We start from the raw sequence: 22,998 nt of genomic DNA, 5'->3' as shown, positions 1-22,998 counted from the left end.
GCTTTTCACTCACGGTGGCACAGTCCACTACCCAACTAGTGCCTTTGAGCATGATCATATGACTTGCTTTGGTCAACAGGCTCTTAGCAGATATGACACAAGCAGAGATTTGAACTAAACTTGGGTAGTTGGTCTTGCCTTCTTGCACTTCTGCTGTAGCCTTGAGAAGAGCTTACCAAGGAGGGCCACTGCCCCTACAGTTCAGACCCCAGTATGCAACTTGCAAAGCAGAGTTGCCAAGATGACCCGCAGACCTGCACCTTAAAGGAGACTCCTGAGTGAGAATAAGTGCTCTAAACCACTGAATTTTCCAGAGATCTGTTACTTAGTACTGTGGCAACTTGTTTTTAAATAATAATGATTATGTGGGCTTGGAAGATCAGTGAAGATCAATAACCAAGGACTTAACAAATACAAATTCAGAATGCTTCATCTGACTCCCTTAGGACTAAACGTTGTTTCTGAATTCAGATTTTTCTTTTTTATAAAGATAATATGATGCAGATGCAATATATTACATAATGCTCCCACAGGGTCTTAGGGAAAACCTCCAAATCAAGGCATAAGTCTACAGGGAGTCCAATGAAAGTCTATTGTGAAACATACAAATAGCCTTAAATCACAAAATAGAGACTAGAAAGAGCTCAGGTCAGATTTTGTCATCAAATAAGTTAGGAAAACCTTTCAATTTTCAGAGGTTTCTGGATTTCAGAATTGTGAAATGGGGTTATGGTCCTTTATGCTCAATATTCTGTAAATACAAACAATTTTTTTCTAAAGAATATTTAATTTCAATAACTCCAGGAAGCAGGTATGATTATCCCAGTCATGGTATCAAATTCTCTTTGGAAATGGGTAGAATAAACTAATTTTTAATGAAAATAAAAATGACTACTTACATGTAATTAGTCTGTAAATCATTAGTATTACTCTGCAATGCCTTTTTCCTTGGGATCACCTTAAACAAGGAACAGCACAAGGCATTGTGAAAAATCAAACATTAATACTCTTTAATCAACACACATTTGTCGGGCTTCTTCAACACACCAAACATTGTATTAAGTGCTGAGTTTACCAGTGAATCATAAATTGCTGCTGTTTTCATAAGGAGCTTACTATCTAGTGGGGAAGATAGACAAGTACATTTTCATATCAATTACATTTGGAAATGGAAATATTTTGGATTGGGTTAAATAAAATAAATTATTCAAATTAAGTTCATCTGTTTCTCTTCACCTTCTTTAAAAAATGTGCTTATTAAATTACATTTATGACATGTATTATATTTCTATTGGCCATTGCTGCTCCAAATCTTCAGTTCTTTCCTCTACACCAAGCCTTTACTTAAAATCTCTGACAACGTTTTCCTTCCTGAAACTTCCCTCTCTTCCTCAGCTTTTGTGACACTGCCCTATTGAGGTTCCCCTTCCACACTTAGCTGGTTCCTCGTTCTTCTCCTACCCCTCACTGTTAAGTGTTCCTAAGTCTGTGCTTAGCTCCCTTTTCCCCTTCCTTCTCTTTTCCACTTCTCCAACATTAACCTGTAAACCTATTTCAGTGACTCATGTTTATAGCTCCAGTTCTGTCCATGGGACATTTTCATCTGCTGACACTTCAAAAGCGATACTTCAAAACAACTTCCTCATCTTTCCCTTTAGCGTTATTTCCTCCTAACTTACCTTTTTTTCTGAGACAGTCTTCTCCATTCCCCAAGCTCAAAGCTTTCTATTCAACTTTACACTTTATACCTTCCTCCTCAATTGGTTACCCTATCCAGTTCATATTTCTCCTTTCTAAACCCCTCTTGAACTACGCAAGAGAGCAATACCAATATCAGATTAACATGTATAAAGTAAAACTCTGATCACAACAGTGCAGCCCTCAATGTACCTTTCAATTCTGCCTGGCATCCATCAGATTAAGGAGCAGTTAAACAGGTCCTTAAAAAGGTATTTGAGAATATATCCAGGAGAAATAAGCCTCTTCCTACAGTCTGATATAATAGCAGTTCTACACTGCAGGAACAGTGGGAACCTGGGTCTGAGAAAGGAAAAAGACCACATAAGCCTTGGCCACAGGCAAATATTACATCTTTCCTGCTAAAATGATACCCAGTACAACTTCAATCCTCCAATTTCCCCAAGAATGGGAAAGATGGGAATCCATGCAGCAGTCTTGTTCTAGTAGCAACAATCAACTTCAAATGCAGCACTAAGTCATACCCATCCAGAGGAAAGTATACGAGAACTAAAGGAGCTATCTACCTGAAAGCCAGGAATAGAAGAGGAAGCCAGTAGACTGATGCCATTTCCCTCATCTGTTTTGTTTTTTTTTTTGTCAGGGGCTGGGGGAAAGCAAAGGATGTCTACGCACCAATAAACAGGGTTCTTTTTCACTGTAAGGGTTTTCTGTTAAAACAGGGCTTAACCTGGTTGAACGCTGCAGATGGGCTAGGGACAACTGAAATATGCTTTTTGCAGGTGGTTGAAATTAGACAAATACAGCAGGCTCCAATCTACTTTCTTCTTTCATTCTCTTCATAAAAGTTATTTAATGTTCTGAGTCACTGGATACTTAGTTTAAAACCCAGAGGCCCCTGTTTGTGGTACACCCTCTGATTATAATGCATTCCTCCCCCTTCAACTCCAAGACTGAAACCCTTCCACCGCAAAAAAACTCAGATTCTCTTAACCAGCTCTGACCTCTCCTTGCCTCAAACTTCAGACACTGCTATACCCTTACAATGTGTTCTGCCATAGTTATTTGTATACTATTCTTATCTCCTATACTAAAACCTTAAAGACTTTATTCAATTTTGTCCGAAATAAACAATGCTTTTAAAATTATAAAATTACCTTCCTACACGAGAAGCAGATACTTATTATAAAGAATCTGAGAGGGAAGAAAAAACACCGAAGACAAATGCAAAACACTGTCCACACATACTTCGTTACAGTCCCGTTGAAGGCAAAGGCATGAGACTGTTCTCCATCTCAAATGTGAGACAGAGAACTTAGTGCCCCCCGATTCTCGCGAACGAGGACACAGAGCACGAGGCGCAGAGTTTCACCAGTTGCTCAACCAGACCCAGCGAAAGGCTCTTCCTCTTTTCTCCTCCTCCACTCCAACCAAGATGATCAATCCCGGCCCAAGGCACCTGCGCCCTGAGACGTCTCCGGGATATCCGCATTTCCGGATCAAGCCCCGATGGGGACATCTCTTTTTGACCAGACCCCGCACCAAGCCCTGTGTCCGAGAAACTAGCCACCCCTCCTCGCTTCCCACAGGGGTTTCTCGGCCCCCACCCGGCTGCGCCCCGCCCCTCATCCTCGAGGGCACCGGCTCCGCAGCTCTGGCCGCGACAGAAAGCCGAACCCAGCCCGCGGTTCCCGTATCCGTACCAGGTCTGGGGCGCTTCCTCTCCCCGGACTCCCCGTCACGCACTTACTCGTTCCTCGCCGCCGCCAGTCGCTCGCCACCAAGGTTTCTTCCCGAGCAGCCGCTGTTTTGTTTCCGATGTGAAGTCGCGGACCGGAGAAGCCCGTCCCAAGCCCCGCCCCCAAAGCCACACCGTCGTCGTCACTTCCGGCCCGGGCGTCGTTGGCGGCCCAGCCGTCAGGGGAGGAGCGGAGGCTGGAGTTGGCGGGGCAGATCTCCGGTACGGCTAGTTGGTTGAGCGCGCAGCCCTGGCTATAGTGGGCTTGCCCTGCCTGATGGAAGCCACCCAAAGTGCCGGCATGACTTTGATGTTGTCAGGGATCCGAGACTACGTGAACCAGTGTGCTTCTCCCGGCCCACAAATTATAGCATCTTCAATCTAACGTTTCTTTTCTTTATCCATAGGGTTAATTTTAGTGTTTCTCAAAATGAAAACCAGCTGCAATGATCAAGCGGATGCTACTTAAAAGTGCCTGTGCTCCATCCACCAGGGCCCACTGAATCAAAACTTTTGGTGAGTGGGATGAACCCGAGAAACTGCATTTTAAACAAACCTCTTATGGGATTCTTGGGCTCTAAGTTTGGGAACAGCAGTCTTCTTAGATATTGAGCTTCTAGAGAGGAGAAAAATGGGATCTGGGGTCTTACTTTTGGAATCCCAAGACCTAGCAATATCTTGTACATTTGACTTTTGCATCCACCAGCTTTCCCTTCAAATTGTGGTAAAGACAGTACCAACAACCTTCAGCAGCATAACACTCATACACTCATCTAAAGGCTAAAAAGTTAATACCACCATGTAAAACCCAAGAAACAATGGAGAAATGGTGAAACTCACAGGTAATCAGAAAACTGGCAAATCAATGATACATAGCATCTGGTCAGATTTTAAGTTTCTTTAAAACTCCTCCCACATATGCCTTCACATTTTTAGAGCATCAATTTCCCAACCTCTCCTACTCTCTCCATCCCCAATCCACCAACAGATTTAAACAGCTTTTACATACAAAAAACTTAACAGCAAAAGCAATCTTTTCCACTAACAAGGGGGAAAGGTTGGCAGGAAAAAAAAGATTTTTCAAGTCCTTATCTGTTGTCCCCACACACACACACCCACCTCATTTAGCTTCACATGGGTAGGGATTTTTGCCTTTTTGCTGAGTCTGTTCACTTACATATCCCAAGTGCTAAGAACAGTGACTGTGTAAGTTTTCAGTGGAACGGTGAGGCAGAAGCCAGAATAAATTGATAATTGAAAAATTTTCAGGGCACATATACTAAAAACTACTCTTCCTGGAGTCTCAGTGAAGGAAGAGATAGGATTCAGCTCTAAGTCTGTTTTCAAAACATGTGCCAAAGTGAGAGATGATACCGGAAATACTGAGCAAGGATAAAAACTGCAGGATAGTTACAAACCAAAGCCAGTGGGGTGGGGACTTCTGGATAGTATGGATGTAATACCCACTGTTAATCACAGAAAGCAGAGGTTTAAGATGGATGTTGTCATAAACTGGAGAGCTAGAGCTTAGGCAATCGTGCCTTTTAAATTCTTTAAACTTAAAAATTTAACTTAAAAAAAGAAAAAGGGTTATGAAGCCAGGGTTATTTGCTAGATTAGGAGAAAAATCAATCTTTGTCTTCATGTACAAGTCACTGCCATGTTTCCCATGGGAGGAAAGATTGATGAGATTATTGTCAGCAGAGTTCAGTGGCTGACCACATTCTCTCTTCCAATTCTTTCCAAGAACTAGGGTCTCCTTAGACTGGAACCTGCTTAAGATCAGGGGCTGGCTTTATTTTATCGATCTTGTATTACCAGCCTTAAATTCCAAATAGGCTGTCACTTTCTATTATATCTAATTTCCATTTTAATGAAACTTTTACCACCCCCATCCTTGGCTCAATAAAATGTAGCTTCATTTTCTATGTACAGTAACAATCCATTCTTTTCATGTGAGTACTGTCTTTACCTATACTGTAACACTGACAAGAAAAAAGAACCATCAGTTTAGGGATTCTACAAGTGCTCACTAGTTTGTTCTTTTGTTATGCAAAACAGAAAAATTGTTTACAACTATTCTTAAATTCACATTACAACCTTCTTTGCTTACAAAACTTCGCTAAAAATGCTTTCATTCCATGTTGGCATTTTATTAACAAGCATGTCCTCTGCCCTTAGGGCTATATAGCACCTGAAACAGCACTGTCCAAAATAACTGTAATCATGATGTTCTACACTATCCAATATGTTAACTGCCAGCTATGTGACTACAGAGCACTTGAAATGTGAATTTTCATGTTAATTTAGCCACACGTGTGTGACTACAACTGAATTTTAAATTTTAATTAAAGCCTCATCATTAGTGATAGTAGTTGATAGTGTAGATCTAGATGATGAGAATGCCATACGGGGCTCTAGATAACCATGTAGAAAAGACTAGAAGTCCTCAATGGTCTCTTCTGCATATATTAACCTCTGCTGAGAATCTTGCTATGATCCCTCCCCCCTTATGTTACTACCATTTCTCCAATTACTGTGTAATTCTTCCTTCTTAAACATCAAGCTATCAGGTATAAATAAAGTCTCTTTATTTATCTCTGTATTCACCTCACCAAGCTTATAACATGAACAGCATATATCAAATGTTTGATAAATGTCTGGTGAATGAAAATAAATATATATATATATAAACATAACTACAACAGAAATTCTAATGGTTAAGTCATAGTAAGGTCATCCATTTAGGCAAGAATAGCCATGTCTACTATACCATGAGTTTCAATAAGTATACCCCAAAAAGTTTCACTGTTAGTTCCCACTCTGTGCACAAGAATCTAAGAGTCATTAACCCAACTAATACATGCTGTGGCAGAGTAGGCAGACTTGTAATGTCATTTAATTCAAACAACATGGCTTGAAAAAATCTTTATTCATTTTTTTATAGAAATTATATTTTTCCTGGGCATTTTAGATGGCCATTCATAATTTGACCTTCATAATGAAATGAAAAGCAAAGAATCTGTAAAATAAAGATAAAAATGTAAGCATTCAAATGTATATAAACAAACATAAATATTTCAATAACTTACCACAATCACATTTCAAAAAAATCTACCAGTTTATCATAAGCTCACTTCGGTCTAGAGAACGAATGTAATAGTAATAGCTCCTGGGTTAAAAAAAGTGTATGTATATATGAACTTTCCAGTTTTCTTCTTGACATTAGACTGTTTCTTTGCCTGAGATTCTCTTCCATCTCCAGTGGGATTCACAAGTCAATTTCATCCTCTCTTGCTGAGTAAAACTATTTCTCAATTTCATATGATTAAGAGAAAGGTAAACTGCAACCTGAAAAACCATTTTGGCATAAAACCTTTCAGAAGTTTAGGGGTAGAAATTGGGAGCATTCATAACCTATTAGAAAGAGCTGGATAAATAAGCCTCATATAAACACTGTATACCTGTTAATATTTTATTTACATATTTTAAAATTTATTTCCCTCCATATGCAAGGAGAAAAAACTATAGTGTTTTAGTTTAATTTGGCCCTCAAGCCCACTATTTTCTGTGTGTTTACTATATCTGCATTCATATCTGATTAATACCTGAAATAGCACTCTCCACAAAAAATAATCATTAGCTTCTACTAATAAATAGCTTGTACACTATTAAATAGTATGTTCAGATACAGAGTAGGTATTGTAAAATTCTCTAAGAAAATGCCGGTGGAATAAAAGCCTAGAATATCAGGGTTGTTCTCAGGTGTCATTTTGGAAGATTACTCTCTGTTCACAGGCATACATAACATGTATCTATATATTTGCCTCAGAAAAATATTTCTCTCTTTAAAAAGAAAAATTGCACTGGTATAGTTTGTTAGGATAAAAATAGTACTGAGTAGGTACTTTAAACCCTTGCCAATTAAAGTGTAGTCCTTGGAATCACTCACAAGCTGGTCTGAAATGCAAAATTTTTAATTTAGGCCCTACCCCAGAGCTACGAAAGCAGAGTCTGCGTTCTTTTTTTTTTTTTTTTTTGGCATGGGCAGACTCCAGGAATCAAACCCAGGTCTCTGGCACAGCAGGCAAGAATTCTGCCACTGACCCACTGGTGAACGGCCCCAGAGTGTGCATTTTAACAAGATCCCTAAGTGGCTCAAATACAACATTAAAGTTTGAGGAAAACTACTTCAAATAACTTCACTGTCTGTACACAGATGTTCATATGTAGAATTGTAAGTGCTAGATCAAGAATGGATCTCAACCTTTTCAATTTTTATAACTTGAATAAGAAATATGAATATGATTTCCAAACTGAAATTAATTCATGTGTATAGTAAAGGCAATCCAGAAAGCCCAATGAATTTACTAGACATTTCTTAATGTATTTTCCCAGATATTAGAATATGCCAGCTTATACCTGTCCAATTCTTTACATGCAATTCTGAACTCTTGTTCAGCTTCTAAGCTCTGAAAACCTAAAGGCTTTTCATTAAGCTGAACGGAAAATCTGACTTGAACTGACATTATACTAGTAATGGTCTTTACCCCACTTAGTGTGACTACTTCTGTGTTGCTGAAGAAATGTTTAATATTTGAATTGGGATCCTGCCACACAAACTCCACTGGGGTTGCAATAGTGTATTATGTATGCCCCCAAGGTTTCAGCTAAGGGGTATCTCTAACTTTTATAAGTGTTCTTTAAAATAAGTACAGTTCAAAGAATAGGAAAACACAAAGCAAGTGAAATTAAATTTATGAGAATAAACCTTCATGCTAACACAGGCTAAATAAAAACAACCTATTATGATACCTCAGAAGCAGAAACTGTGCAGTATGTTAAGAAAAGAAGTATTAACTGCGCTGGAAAAAGGGCAAAGAGGGATCTGAAAAAAAACTAGTAAATAAATTTGTAAATGACAAAGGGGCATTGTTCTAAAATTTTTGAGAAAACAGAATTTAAGATATTTTAACACTAAAAAGGTAAAGTTCTACAGCTGATTAGCTTACACCAAATAAGTAAGGTAAATATAAATGGCCTCTTTCACCTACAGCTACTAATACTCATAAAAATCAAGTCCACCGAAAATTCTGTCCATATTTTCAAGTCTTCTAATATGCATTGCACAATTACAACATCATGCCATTTATTTGACAAGACTCTGAAAGAATGAATCCCCCAGATCAAATATATACACTTTTAATATTGAAATATTTACATAATGGAACGATTTTGTGTTCCAATGTTAAGAACAGTGTTTTAAAATGTCTTAAGATGTAAAAAATCTAGTAACTTCAGCTCAGTTATGCTTTTTTAACAGGCCAATCTTCATTCTTTTAAATAAATATGCTGACATAAAAATAGCTGCACCTAATTTTATAATGAACTGTTTAAAAATTGTTACATTTTCAGGTAATTTTGCTCCCTAGTAAGGTTCTGATCTACAATTAAACAGCTCATGTATGTCTTTAAGCACATCATTAGTATATATTTCAACTTTGATGAGCAGAGGTAAATTAAGATGTGTATGTGTACACATAAAGATTCAAACTGTTTCCAGAACAACAAAGTGAAAGCAAAAAATGAGTGATCAGTAACTGCCTTAAATGATTTACTTCTCCCTTAGAAATAAGGTGTGTAAACTTTGTACAAAGTATCAACCTCAACTCCATTTGTGTTTTGTCAAACTTTTCCTAGTGTCTAAAATCACCTAGTTTTATCTTTGGTTTTTAAATTTTTTTATTTTAAAAGGATTTTTTTTCACTTTTGCTTTAAAAAGAAGTTGTCTTACAGCAAAAGTTGAACTAAGAACCAATCTGTGGGAAAATGCATGTAATAAAACTCTCAAGAATCTAAGGATCTCCCTCATTTCTGAAAATGAAATTATGGAGGGGGGGGATCTATACAACTCAAACTCGCCTAAAAGAGAAGCTGAAGCAGCCAATTAAAAACATAGAAACACCATCCTGTTTAACAGACTGTTTCTCACCACAACAGTAAACCATTTTCTGAGAGACTAATAACCTAATTATCCCAGACATTTGGGTTGGCACAATATGATTTTTCCTTTATGACTTCATGCTGCAATTAGGAAATGTTTAAGGGAGCCTTCCGAAGAAAATTAGAGAAAAGTAAGACTTTTATACATACATTCACACAAACACATTCATTCAGAAGAAATGAACTGTGGGCTGAATCCTTGCATTCTAATTTTAAATTCCACACCTTTACAAGGCCTTGCCATTTCTGATCAAAGGGGAATAATAGATGTGAGTGGTATTCATTCAATTAAAATTGTTCATGTTGGTTCCTATACAGTACAGTTCAATATTAAGTGCAATTCTGCAAAAGAATTGGGGAGTCATTTTAATATTTACAAGGAACAAATCAGCAGAACAAGATTATATCAGATAGGCTGTGTACAGTAGCTGCGGCTTATAAAACATACCAGTAATTTGTACCTGGTGAGTATAAAGTGAACCAAGGTAGGACTCAGATGACTTTACAACCAAGGGAGTACACAATCAACAAATCAGAGGACCAAAAAAAAATTCACATTTTCTACATAAAAAAAAATTACAGGTCTCACAAATGTCTTTGAGGACAAAGAAAACTTCAAAGTCCTTTGAATGGTGAGAAAGAAGAAGAAATCTGAAATGGAACTCTAAATGTAAAAAGAGTTTTACTTCACAAGACCAATTTTCTTGGCTTCTGTTTCATATATCAATAATCTCCACATTTTGACTATAAAAACTTCTGCTTCTTCATCAAGTACCTAGAGGAGAAAAACAAAACACATAAATAATCAGCAGCATCTCGAACAATATTGAGTGACTCAACACAAAAAAGGGTTTTATCTATAAAAGACAAAGGAAATCTGTCTAGTTTGAGAAACGTATTAAGAAAAACATGTAAATTACAAAAAAAAAAAAAACATCCCGCAAAATTCCATGGCTTATTTAAACAGTGATACTAGAATATTGTTCTGATTCAACTGTTATTCTTATCTTTATGGATATTACATTTATCCATTTCTGGCAAAAGTTTTAAAGAAAGCAAATACTTTTCATAAAGAACACAGTAATTTACTACCTCACTTTTTTTGTTTGTTTGTTTGTTTGCACAGGCAGGCACCAGGAAACGAAACTCCATCTCCGGCAAGGCAGGTGAGAACTCTGCCTGTTGAGCCACCGTGGCCCAGAACATAGTTAATTTAAGCAGAACTAAATGCATAACTACATAATAACTTTATATAGCTATTTATCAGTTATTGCATTTATCCTTCAATAAAAAATCTTACAATTTAACATTTATCAAAGTGTTTATTATGTATGTGACACTGAATTAAACATTAAAGGAGAATATATGTAAAGAACTTAATACAATATCTTATATAGTAAACAGAGTAAATGAACACTGCCATCAAACTTTAGGGAAGACCTATGCTGAACGCTAATTAATACAAAAGTCATACCTTCAAATTAATACAGATTTAAGCACAAAATGCAGCCAAAGTTCATCAATTAATGCAAAATGAAGAATGGTATGATCAGATTTATAAGAGCAAAGTACTACTTATATTAAACATTTAATCTCTTCATTCAAGTGGCATTCAGAGGACCCATATCAGGACTGATCTGACAACACAGAATCAATTTGGTTTCCTACCACAGTGATCAACAGTGAACCAAAAAATTGTCAAAAACCATGTAAGAGAAGTGAGTGAGCAGCAAAGAGTCTAGTTAAACAACAAATATCAAAATGTCTCATCAGACTAGATTAACAGTGATACACAAAATCTTCAGTGACAGTGACTGCAACTCCACTAAGGCCAAAAATTAGGAGAGCATTGACTTTTTTAATAATTCCCTCATTTTTTAATGGAAAGACAGATGATAAAGACTAAGATAGTATAATTTAGGAATGCCTAGAGTGTACAAAGACAGTGACTAAACGTACAAATTAAAAAATGTTTTTGCATGAGGAAAAATAAAGGAATGTCAATATTGCAAGGTGCTGAAAATAAATGGTCATTCATATTTTAAACCTTTAACTTACATGTAGACTAAAGCAAAAAATGTTTATTGGGTTCAAAATTTGTATTTTGACCAGTGTATTTCCTAATATAACGTATATGGACAGTTTAATTGAACACCATTAAGTACATGGAACCTTGAATAGCGCTTAAGATTTTGTAGGTTTGTCCAGAGTGATGCCCCAATAAATCCCAGAGTGATCTGAACAGTGAATAAAAAAGTATTTGCAAAATTGCCTTGGAGGAATGGGGAGAAAGGGGGAAAATTCAACTTCCCCATTTGGAGAATTCCTGATATTCGCACAAGCAGTGAGGACAACCAAATAAATAGGTCAAGCCCTCAATCTTGGGGTTTGTTCCTATGAAACTTATACCCACAAAGGATAGACTAAGCCTACTTAAAATTAGGCCTAAGAGTCACCCCCTGAGAACCTCTTTTGTTGCTCAGATGTGGCCTCTCTCCCTCTCTCTCAGCCTACACAGCAAGCAAACTCACCGCCCTCCCCTTCTCTACATAGAACATGAATCCCTGGGGTGTAAACCTCCCTGGCAATGTGGAACAGAAATCCTAGATTGAGCTGGGACTCAGCATCAAGGGATTGAGAAAACCTTTTTGACCAAAAGGGGGAAAAGAGAAATGAGATAAAATACAGGGTCAGTGGCTGAGAGATTTCAAACAGAGTTGAGTGGTTATCCTGGAGGTTATTCTTAAGCATTTTATAGATATCCCCTTTTTAGTTTAATGTGCATTAGAGAGGCTAGAGGGAAGTGCCTGAAACTGTAGAGCTGTGTTCCAGTAGCCTTGTTTCTTGAAGATGATTGTATAATGATACAGCTTTCGCAATGTGATGTGATTGTGAAATCCTTGTGTCTGGTGCTCCTTTTATCTATGATATTGACAGATTAGCAAAAAATATGGATTAAAAATAAATAATGGGGGAACAAAGGTTAAAATATATTGGGTAGATGGAAATACTAGTGGTCAGTAAAAGAGAGGGGTCAGGGGTAAGGCATGTGTGAGTTTTTTTTTTCTTTTTATTTCTTTTTCTGGAGTGATGCAAATGTAAAAAATAATCATGGTGATGAATATACTACTATGTGATGGCACTGTGAGACACTGATTGTACACCATACACGGAATGTTTGTATGTTAAGAATGTTCATGTTTGTATGTTGTTTTGGTTGGATAACACAAAAAAATGAAAAAATAAAATAAAACTCACCTTCCCTTAAAAAAAAAATTCCCTCATTTGAGTCTAACTATGACAACCTCTCTCCACCCCAGGGATAATCTTTAAAGAAGATGGAGGGCGGGCCATGGTGGCTTAGCAGGCAAGAATGTTTGCCTGCCATGCCAGAGGACCCGGGTTCGATTCCCAGTGCCTGCCCATGTTTAAAAAAAAAAAAAGAAGATGAACACTTAGGGAAGTTCACATTCCTTCCCCAAGGATAGTGGCCCATTCATACTTCTTGGAGCTTGGAGAAAATATATGTTTCATAAATGTTTTATCAGGATTCTAAACAACAGATACACCTGGCTGGCTGAGCAGCAGAAAATGAATGTCACCTGCCTTTAGACATCATATAGTGCCTGGACAAAACACACCTGACCTCCGAGTTCCTTTTGGTTTGGAACCCCACTATGACCCTCACTGCCATCCTTGGCTGCAGTTCAAAATGCAAGCTCCCCCAGTCATCTATTATCTTATATCCTACTTGATGTTTCTTCCTCTTTCCTAGCTCATCTTCACTCTACCATTCTGACCCCTATTCCATTCTATTTTAATTCCATTCTATCTTCAACTTCTTTATTAGTCGGTTCATTTCCTCACCTGTTCTATTCCCCTATAACATCAACTCTGTAGCCCTTTTACGAAGTTCCTCACTCTCAATGCTTTCATTTCTATATCACAGGAAGGGGGAAACAGCTAGCAGTGTTCTGCTTCCTCACTATTTCTATCTTCAGAAAAAAAGCATTTCCATTAAGATTTATTAATCCTCACTACACCACCCTTTTCACTCCAACAGGTATCTAGCAATCACCTGTTCTTTTCCCCACATTGCCTGAGCCCTCTGTCATCTGGTTCCGTTATTTCTCTCCAATCCCTGTCCCAATACCCAGAAATTTCAACACCTATGTGCATGGCCCAGGCTGAAAGTTCGCTATTATTCTGAAAAATGTTAACAACAAAACTCCATAAACCCTCTCCTACAACCATCATTTGGACTGATGCAGCACTGTATTCTTAAACTTCAACACTCTACCCTCTGACCATAACCTTCTCTTTTCCCAGTATTTTTTTTTATTCTAACACAACTTTCATAACTTGGTTAGAACTACCAGTCCTTCATTCATTCTAACCACTAGCTAGCTCCCTTCTGGTCTCTACTGCAGTGTCAATATATTGCAGGTTGGCACAAGAAATTAAATGGGAATTTTGAGGGAGCTGTGCAGAAGCCACAGATTACATAAAAAGGTGAGCAAACGACATAGAAAAATTTAGAAACTCAGAAACGCATAAAATGTATGCATACATAACTCAAATTTTACACTAAGGTACTGTAAACACCCCATAAAAAAAAATCAGACTTCTTTGAAATGAAGGGAGGGCCAAAAAAATTTACACGGACATTTCAGATCATTAGCACCACACCCTTAACCCCCAGGATGTAGAAGAGATAACCATATTCTCTTCTAGTTTGGAGCACATTGTCCATTATTTCCATCATTCTCATCTTTACAATCAATGCTCTTTCTGATTCATTTTTTCACAAAATCACAATGTTAGATAAATGCAACCATAGACGCTACTCTAAAACCAAAGTAAATATAAATGGCAATCTGGAGCCTAACTACTGACCCAACAGGTACCTGTCTGAGGACAAAATGGTTATACAACCTTTATGGCCTGGTTGAGAAGGAATTAGTATTTTGCTTTTTCTAATTACCCTCAATTATAATCAGATGTTCTATATCCTATCTTCTAATCCCATTATTCCTTTCACATACTTCCATTCTAGCAAGGGTCTTATAATATCAATATGTGTACACCTGTCTTCCTACTAGCTCTTTAAGGGCAAATTTCCTTTTAATGCACTGCTCAACCCAGTAAGCATTTAATAAATGATGAATAAACCCAAGATTTATATTTATACATACAAACACCAAAGAAGGGGGAAAAGAGTCTGGTTAAAAAAACAACCGGGGCACACAGGTAGTTTAGTGAATTCTCACCTGGTATGCGGGAGACCAGGTTCAACCCCCTGCCTATACACTCAAAAACAAAAAAAAAAATGGCAAGGGGGGTCCACGGTGACTCAGCAGGCAAGAACGCTGGCCTGCCATGCCAGAGGACCCGGGTTCGATTCCTGCCCATGTTAAAAAAAAAAAACCACGAAAAAACGAAACTCAACAAATGGTACTGCAATAACAGTCCTCACATGCAATAACAGACACTCACATGGAAAAAGAATGAAATGTGAACCCTATAGCCAACATACAAAAATATGTAATACCAAAAAATACATTATATATACTAACATACATATGTATAGGATATGTATGTCCTGTTAATCCCAAAGAACGCCTAGGGCTCCACCTGAGATTCTACAAAAGTTTCATACACTAAGATTATTTCCAGAAAACTACAACGTTGAGATGGTTCCTAGGCTAGATAACTTCTGAAACTCAGAAGGGCCAGCCTCTTCAAGAACATCAACTAGCTCCATTTCCCTATCCCATATTATCGACATTCCTTTCCAACATGAAAAAGTTAGAATGGGTAGAACCCAAATACTCCTAAAGATTGGGAAAAGGGTCAAAGGAGAAGGAGGAGTTATAATAGAGAAGATAAGATTTAACAAATGAGTATCTACTGAATCATCATACTAATATTTCTTTTACTCTCCAGTGTCTTGGAGCAGCCAGAACGAAAAATCTAAAACTGAGAACTGTAACCCATACCAAACTCTGAATTCTGTTCTATAACTAATTGGTACAATGTACTTCAAAATTTATTGCTTTTTGTATATATGTTATATTTCACAATAAAAAATGTTTTTTAAGAAACCCTAATTTTTGTGTTGTGTAATACCTTGTTCTGAGTGCCTTTAACCTCTTTTAATACATATTCAAAGTTTAATTCAGACCTACAAAAAAGATTCAGAAACTAATACAGAAAAGTCCATCAAATTCAGAGAAGCTACAGTTTGGTCATTTACATAAACAATTAGTAAAAGTGAATTTCTAACTTACCATGGCAACATCATCTAAAATGCTCTGAGGTGAACTGTGAGCCATAACCTGGAAAATAAAAACAAAAACAAATTCTCACTTTGAAGATAAACAAAAAATTAGCAATGTCATCAAAAAATTTTAAGTACAAACTCACAAACTGCTATGGGAAGTTCTCGTGGCCAAGGAATCTATCTACAGACCTTTTAATTCCCTAGAATCTCACTAACTTCAGTGGAAGCTTGACAGCAAAACCTTGGATCCTAATCACTATAGTGTTCTAATAGTTTTATAATTCAGAGCCAGAATTCATTTATACAAGTTTTAATGCTACAATAATTACAAATAGAAAGGGTGCCCAAATGTGCACTTTCTAATGTTAAAAGAGCAGTACTGATGGAATGCACACAGTTATACCTTCATGGAATATGGTGACTCCACTATGTTAACTCTTTTATTAATGATAAGACTGCTTTCAGGTAACAACACAAGGACATGGTATGCCTTGGTGGGTATATAAAAACATAAGTTTTAGAGGCTTAGCTCTAATGTTTATTATACTACTTATAACTTTGGTCAAGGCACAATTTTTTATTGAGCCACAATTTTGTCATCTAAAAAATGGGTATAACAATAGCAACATATCCTTGAGGTTGTTAGCAGGTTTAAAGGAGATAAAGTTCTATAAATGCTTAATACAGTACCTGCCAAGAACAAAGTCTACAATATAGTACTCAATCAATAAACATTGATTATTATTATTAAGGTACTGAGGAATTATTTTTTTCCCCTTCCAAAGACTGGATGACTGACAAGGGGTAGAGGAGACGAGCTATAGCTCAGTAGCATCGTAATAATTAAAACAAGAAGGATTTGGCATCACATTCTCAGGGACAGGAAGAGAGAATAATTGGAAGCATCCAGCAATTCTGTCCTTCATGACCCCATGAAATGAAAACATGTGATGGTGGTGGGGTCTGAAAAGGGATAGAGGGGTTTATTTAAGCAGCCCTGAATTACTTACCTACAAGTAAATGATCATGCACTTAGCTCTGCAAGATTTTTTCTTATTTTAGCAAAATATCAAAATTTAAAACCACAAAACAAACACTGAGGGCAGGTGGAATAAAGACTAACCTTAGAACAGACAAAATCAACTAATGTAGCCTCTTCTTCACCTATGTACTCTATGATTTTCTTATTAATCCATGGTCTAATTCGCCGTTCCATCAATATCTGCAAAACAAAGTATGGTTAGTGGTTTTTAAAACTTTAGCTTTTATTATGTTTACTGAAGTAAATAACCTCAGATATTTCCCAAGACTTATTCACAGTATGTTTATTTAAAAATCATACTAAAATATAGATCATTACAGCTGCTTATATAACCAGAATAAAGTTTTAATTGAGGAAAGGTATGAAAATAAGACATCAGGCAAAGCCATGATACTAGTAGGATTTACTACAAATTGTCCCTCTGGGGCCAATATTAACCTAGAATCCTTAGCTTTTACCACATTATACACCTGAAGTAAGAGCTAAAACAGAAATGTACCAAAGTACAATTATTTGTTTCTAATATATGAAGACTTCAAAGTAGTTCAAGGACTATCAAGAACTTTCCCACTCTAACATCCTTGGCCATGGCATTAACTCTGTCAAGAATGCAGCCATGCTATGATTCCTACTTATTTGTTATGAATAGAATCAAAGGGATTTGCATACCATATTCAAAACCATTCCCAACTGAACATTATGAAGCAAAATCCGCTACTCACAGAATCCACAATAGACCAATCGAGAGGATAAGCAAAGAGCTCAGGTTTCGCTGTTGGAATTTTCTCAATGAGACTCTTAATGTGCTTGCGTTTTTCTTCAGTGTTTACAGTGCCTTTGGCAGCATTTTTATCATCTTCACCATAATCCAAGGGAACCAGTTTCCTTTTCCTGGGTACATCATCACTGTCTTCATCCTCAAATTTGTTAAAGACGCTATCTACAGGGAGTTTCTTTCTCTTCACAGAATTAGGTTGACCAGGACTATTGGAAGCACCTATAGTAAAGACGTATTTTAGCATGATGACAATTTTTAAATATTACGTTTTACAACCCATCATCCCTCACAAGCAGTGTAAAACAGAATATTTTCACAAGTCTCAGAGAAAGATCCCAACTGTGAAAAATAACCCACTACTCACAAGTGCTAGAAAATTTAACTTTTCACTTCTTCTCAGAACTTGAGGCAGCTGCAGATATAGGAGCACTAGTAGAACTATGAAAACAATCATGAGCTAGAAAGCATTTTTTGAATAATTCCTATCTACCTATCAAGCATCATATATTTCTTTTTTTCCTTATGGTAAAATTTAGGTATTTGTAGGAAAAAAGGAAGAAAGGATGGAAAGAAATGCTAACATACCCAGTTTAAGGCTTAGTCCTATTTTTGGCCTATGCTCCTCAGGTTGTTGTTGATCAGGTGAGTTTTCATGAGGAATAATAATACCACAGGGAGACTCATCCCCAGGAGTGTTGGGGGTTGCATTCCCACTAGCAGAGGAAACAGAAGGAGCAGAGCTGATGGGCCTCAGTGTCGGTTTGAGACAGGGCTTTTGCTCTGGCTCTTCTTCCTCTTCCACAGGTTCTTCTCGTTTTTCTTCTTTTTCTTGCTTTTCTTCTTCCTCTTCTTCTGATTCTGGTTCTTGCTTTATCTGTGGTTGTCTGCGCCTCTCAGCCTCTTGTTCCATCTATAAGAAAAAAAAACAACTTGATTTTAACTTGAAGAGACTACAATTATACTTGATTCAACTTGCTTTTTTATTCTACATTGTTTTTTCTAAAATTTATTCTCTGTTTGATCAGGGAATAACTTAAACATTGCCTGTTTCTATACTCAGAAAACTGGACAAATCTAGAACATGTCAGGTACAATGCACAATGTTTTTTTAATATTTTATGTCTACTACCATTCTTCAGAGACATGTAGGCTCTTCAGAGACAGCAAAGATTACAAAGTCATCGCCTGAATTTCTAAAGGATAAAGTATGTTTTTGCATTTTTATTTTAAAAGTTATACCTAAATGTTTTACTTTAAGACATTATAGAAAATACATAAAAACACAAATGAAATCCTCATAATGACCATGCAGTATCATCTTTTCTCACTGTACCGTCACTGAAATTGCTAATTACTTTTGTAATTCACAAACAACAGGGAAAGGAAGAAATAATTTTGCAGCCATGGGCCTAACCCAAACAAACATTCCATGAAATGTTCATAGATAATAAAAAATATATAAACATTAAAAACATTTTAAAAAGTTGGATGAATAATTAATAATTTTTCTGAGTACTTAAAAAAGAAACATAGAAATATGTATCTACATTAAAACATAATTTCTACATGACATAACAACATCTAAATATCAATTCATACGGACAAATGGTCAGTGAACAATCTATAAGGAATTCAAACCCAGCAGTAGTCTGAGAATAAAAAAATAAACACCAACACCCCCAAACCTACACATTACAATGGTTAAAGATTAAAAAGACTGACAATCTACTATGAGAGTGAAAGTATGGAAAGACATGTAAGGGCTATAAACTGGTACAATTTGGGTGGAAGACTACTTGATTTGAGAGCACATCAGAAAACTACAATCCCACTTAGAAAACTTTTGTGCGAGGGGACTATAAGTATACATCTATGAGGACATTTAAAAGATCACTGTTTTAACTGACTGATAAATCAGGATTCAAATGGATTTTAATTTCTTCATTATCCTTTTCTTTATTGCCTGAACTTTCTATTTACTCATATAAGTATTGACTGTAACAAATTAACATTTTGAAAAGTAGAAGTGGTAAATGGACCATGATTCCTATTATTCAAAAGCATATAACAACCCCTCCCACCAAATAAGCATTTAACAGGTTAAAAAAAATTTTATATGAAAAATTCATAATAGATTTATAATACATTAATAATACATTCATGATATATTAATAAAATGACAACCTATTCTCAAATGCAAAAACAGGGTATATGGTGTCCTATGACAGTGTGTTTCTTTTTAAAAATGTTCATGAAAATATCATTATTATAGAAACACAATGTCTGGGACGGCAGTGTGAGAAATAACTTAAACCATAAAAAGTTTTAACTGTCAGAGCAAATTACAGTAAGGACAGGTTTCTAGCAAGTTTCATTAAAAGATAATCATTTTACTTGGGTCAATACTTAACAGGAAACAAAGGAATAAGACATCTGTAAAATGCTTAAAATAATTAAATTTACAAATCAATCAATACTGATGATTTGCGTAAAAAAAGTAGTACTAAGATTCTCCCACATAATAACAAGATACATAGAGATATTTCTCTCAACTATAATCAAAACGACAGCAGAGTTGGCTTATGATGATGAGATAATCTTAAAACAAAAATTATGGATATTAACAATATCTTACCCTTTGGAGCTCTGCATCTGGGTCTGGGTGCCCTTCTGCCAATAGGCGCTGCCTGATTTCCTCCAATTCTTCCTTCTCTCTCTTCCTATCCCGTTCATCTGCTTCCATTTCCTTTTCCCTATCACGCAACCTTTTCTGAAGAGCGCTTCCTCTACAAAAGTAAATCATAGCAGCCTCATTTATATCCACATCATAAACTATTTCACAAAACTCCAGCACCACTTTTTAATAATACTAAAAGCTGCATGCAAAGAGACTAAAGACTACCTGTTCTCTACAGGTTAGTGCTTAATAAGTAAGCACTGTATGTTTTGTCATTTATCACCATTCCTCATGCTGAATTCATTCTAAATAAGAGCTAAAATAAGTACAAAGGTTGTTTTCAGAAGAAGAGTGCTCATCTTTTGTCTGTTCCACAAGGGAATGCCCCCAACACATAAGTTGTCTTTTCTTACATGCCAAGCTGTGAAAAAATAAGTTTTTTTTATAAAAGCCACATTATATTTATAATATATTTATATATTTATATAATATATAATATATATATTATATTTAATAATATAGTTTTAAAAAAATAATTAGTGGTTTAAAGTAGCTTTAATACCACTAATACCACTAAGAATAATTCTGTATTCTCAACTCAAATTAATTCTTTCCTTTGTGGAAAAATCCCCAGAAAGAAGTAGTGCGGAATCAAAAGAAAGCAAAGGTTATATCTATCTATTTAACTAGCAATTCATTAAGTCTCAGAATGCCTCTATATTTTACTGATTTTTGACATTTTCTACATCAAAGTCAAATCCTTTGGTACTCTTACCAATTCTAGTGTTTTCACAATTTTGGCTACAGTACTAAATTCAATGTATATATTAAATGTATTCTATATGCCTACATATGTCAGACGCTATAGAGATAAAACAGTATCAAGATATTGCATATCCTCAGGGAACTTACAGACAAAACAATATTACCATTATATGGTTAGTGCTAGGTTTGGAGTAGTTAAGAAATGCCATGGAGACAAACAGATGAGAGAGAAGGCAGGCAGACTTACACTTCACGGTAATTTATCAATTTCTTAATTTCAGGGGTGTGTAAGGGATGGGACAGGTCAGGTTATTATGTATTGTTCCCAAAATCCATGAAAACAAAAATTCATAGCAACCCTAGAGTTATAAAAATCAGTCCTATTAAATACATGTGAAGAGGAACATTTTTAAAGAAATCTGTTACACTACTATCACTGACATTTTCCCAAAAAGATGCATAGAACTGTTGATCATTTTCCAACAGCTATTTTACCTCTGGAAAACAGCATGTCATGAGCTACAGGGTCATTATGAGATGGAATGTGGTTAATTTCTCTTTCTTTTTCCACTTAGTGAGCCTGTACTCTTTGGCAGGTGAATATCCTTCCTCTTGGAATTTCAGATACAACAATTTCAGATACATCTAATAAAAAGCTGAAAGTATAAGTTTATAAAAGCAAGGCTTCTTTACCTGTAGTATTTGGGATCATCTCTATCATCATCATAGTCTTCTAAGAATTCTTTCAGTCGTTTAGCTTCTTTTGCCTATGAGGAAATGAATGAAAAGGTATGCAAAATTAGTGTGAAATTCATTTAGATTATCCCTCCTTATTTCTTAAGAACAGCTTTTTTTTCTTATCCAAATCACTTCAACTTTATAATTCTCATATACTTCACATAGTATGCGTTTTACAATTCACATATACTCCACATATTAAGCATAAATCCCATCAGATGCTATTTATCTTTCATACACAGGACAAATCAGATTTATGGGGCTTATCATGTAATGAAAACCACATAGAATATGCTACAATATCCTCTCTGAATAAATTAAAAAACAACAGTACTTATAGTCTAATGAAACCTGGGCATAACAGGAAAAAAGGTAAATTTCCTTAGTGATTTTGTAAAATAGGCAAAAAAGTTTTAAATTTCTTTTTGTAGATAGATGATGTTTCAGGGAGTAGTTTTTTATGAAATGCAGGATGGAAAATTTAATTCATGCTCCCTCACACATTTAAATCTGAAGGTAAAGATTTAAATTAACTACAGTAAATCATGAAAATATGACTCCCACATTCTTCTGCTTAGAATTTCAGATACAACAATCATCATATCTAACAACTATACAAAATAAATTACGGTAGGTTTCTGATTTCAATAATTTTAACAAATTCTATTCAGTTCGAATGTCACCTCTCAGTAACAACTTCCTCAAGCTAACCATCTATCTATAAAGATTTTCCCAACCTTATTATCCTTCCATTATTGTCCCCCCAGAGGTAAATCTGTCATTCTTTCTAGGCACACCCAAAATATTACAAACATACTCTCATGATAACATAAACACACACATACAATCCCCCTACAATAGCCCCTATCTCCTTTGCTATACTGCCCAATTTTTCCAAAGTAAGGAGCATTAGTCACTCTTTTACACTTAGCACCTAGCACAACAATGCACCCTCAGAATTTATCAAACAAATAATAGATCGTTCAGTGGCAGTGACAATACTTATGAATACCTTAAACAATTATTAAAGTATGGAGATACAAAAGGCATATAAGGCACATAAAATACACACAAAAATTACTATTCTTAAGCAGAGGGGTAGAAATCTTCACTTTTTACTTTTTATCTGTGTTTGGCTTGAACATTTTTATAATAAGCAAGCAACTGTTTCTATAACTGAATATTTTAATCTCCTAAACTTTTTAAAAAATAGAGTTTTCACTGGAAAGGTTTCAGATTTGCAGAATCATTTCAAGTTACTCCACAATGTTGATGA

The 22,998-nt window shown here is 36.0% G+C and overlaps 2 protein-coding genes and 1 long non-coding RNA gene across 13 annotated transcripts in view; 1 reads left to right on the top strand and 2 right to left on the bottom strand.

Annotated features, from left to right (window-relative positions):
• PSEN1 (presenilin 1) overlaps positions 1-3,553 on the bottom strand; it is a 125,729-nt gene extending 122,176 nt beyond the window's left edge. For 2 of the 6 annotated variants that reach the window (XM_077122950.1, XM_077122954.1), the window contains exons 1-2: positions 3,449-3,553; positions 900-958 (exon numbers count right to left, since the gene is read on the bottom strand). In XM_077122950.1, coding sequence (XP_076979065.1) covers positions 900-901 — 2 coding nt within the window. In that variant the 5' untranslated portion in view covers positions 902-958; positions 3,449-3,553. Of the gene's footprint in view, positions 1-899; positions 959-1,890; positions 3,170-3,401 lie in introns of those variants that run through there. The other 4 variants (XM_077122951.1, XM_077122953.1, XM_077122955.1 and 1 more) reach the window with 4 other exon arrangements.
• On the top strand, positions 3,540-10,746 carry LOC143651969 (uncharacterized). Its single transcript, XR_013160351.1, has 3 exons — positions 3,540-3,658; positions 3,844-3,952; positions 10,566-10,746. It is a non-coding gene; the product is annotated as an uncharacterized LOC143651969 (long non-coding RNA).
• Positions 9,793-22,998, bottom strand: part of RBM25 (RNA binding motif protein 25) — a 63,454-nt gene continuing 50,248 nt past the window's right edge. For all 6 annotated transcript variants that reach the window (XM_077122934.1, XM_077122928.1, XM_077122932.1 and 3 more), the window contains 7 exons: positions 21,678-21,751; positions 20,178-20,328; positions 18,128-18,452; positions 17,487-17,761; positions 16,846-16,944; positions 15,730-15,777; positions 9,793-10,214 (listed from right to left, as the gene is read on the bottom strand). In XM_077122934.1, the coding sequence (XP_076979049.1) occupies positions 10,122-10,214; positions 15,730-15,777; positions 16,846-16,944; positions 17,487-17,761; positions 18,128-18,452; positions 20,178-20,328; positions 21,678-21,751 (1,065 nt within the window). In that variant the 3' untranslated portion in view covers positions 9,793-10,121. The remainder of the gene's footprint in view (positions 10,215-15,729; positions 15,778-16,845; positions 16,945-17,486; positions 17,762-18,127; positions 18,453-20,177; positions 20,329-21,677; positions 21,752-22,998) is intronic.

The sequence above is a fragment of the Tamandua tetradactyla genome, chromosome 12 (assembly GCF_023851605.1).
Source record: "Tamandua tetradactyla isolate mTamTet1 chromosome 12, mTamTet1.pri, whole genome shotgun sequence".
NCBI lineage: Eukaryota > Metazoa > Chordata > Mammalia > Pilosa > Myrmecophagidae > Tamandua > Tamandua tetradactyla.
The sequence above is the reverse complement of the archived record's forward strand: the minus strand, read 5'-3'. Positions and strand labels throughout refer to the sequence as shown.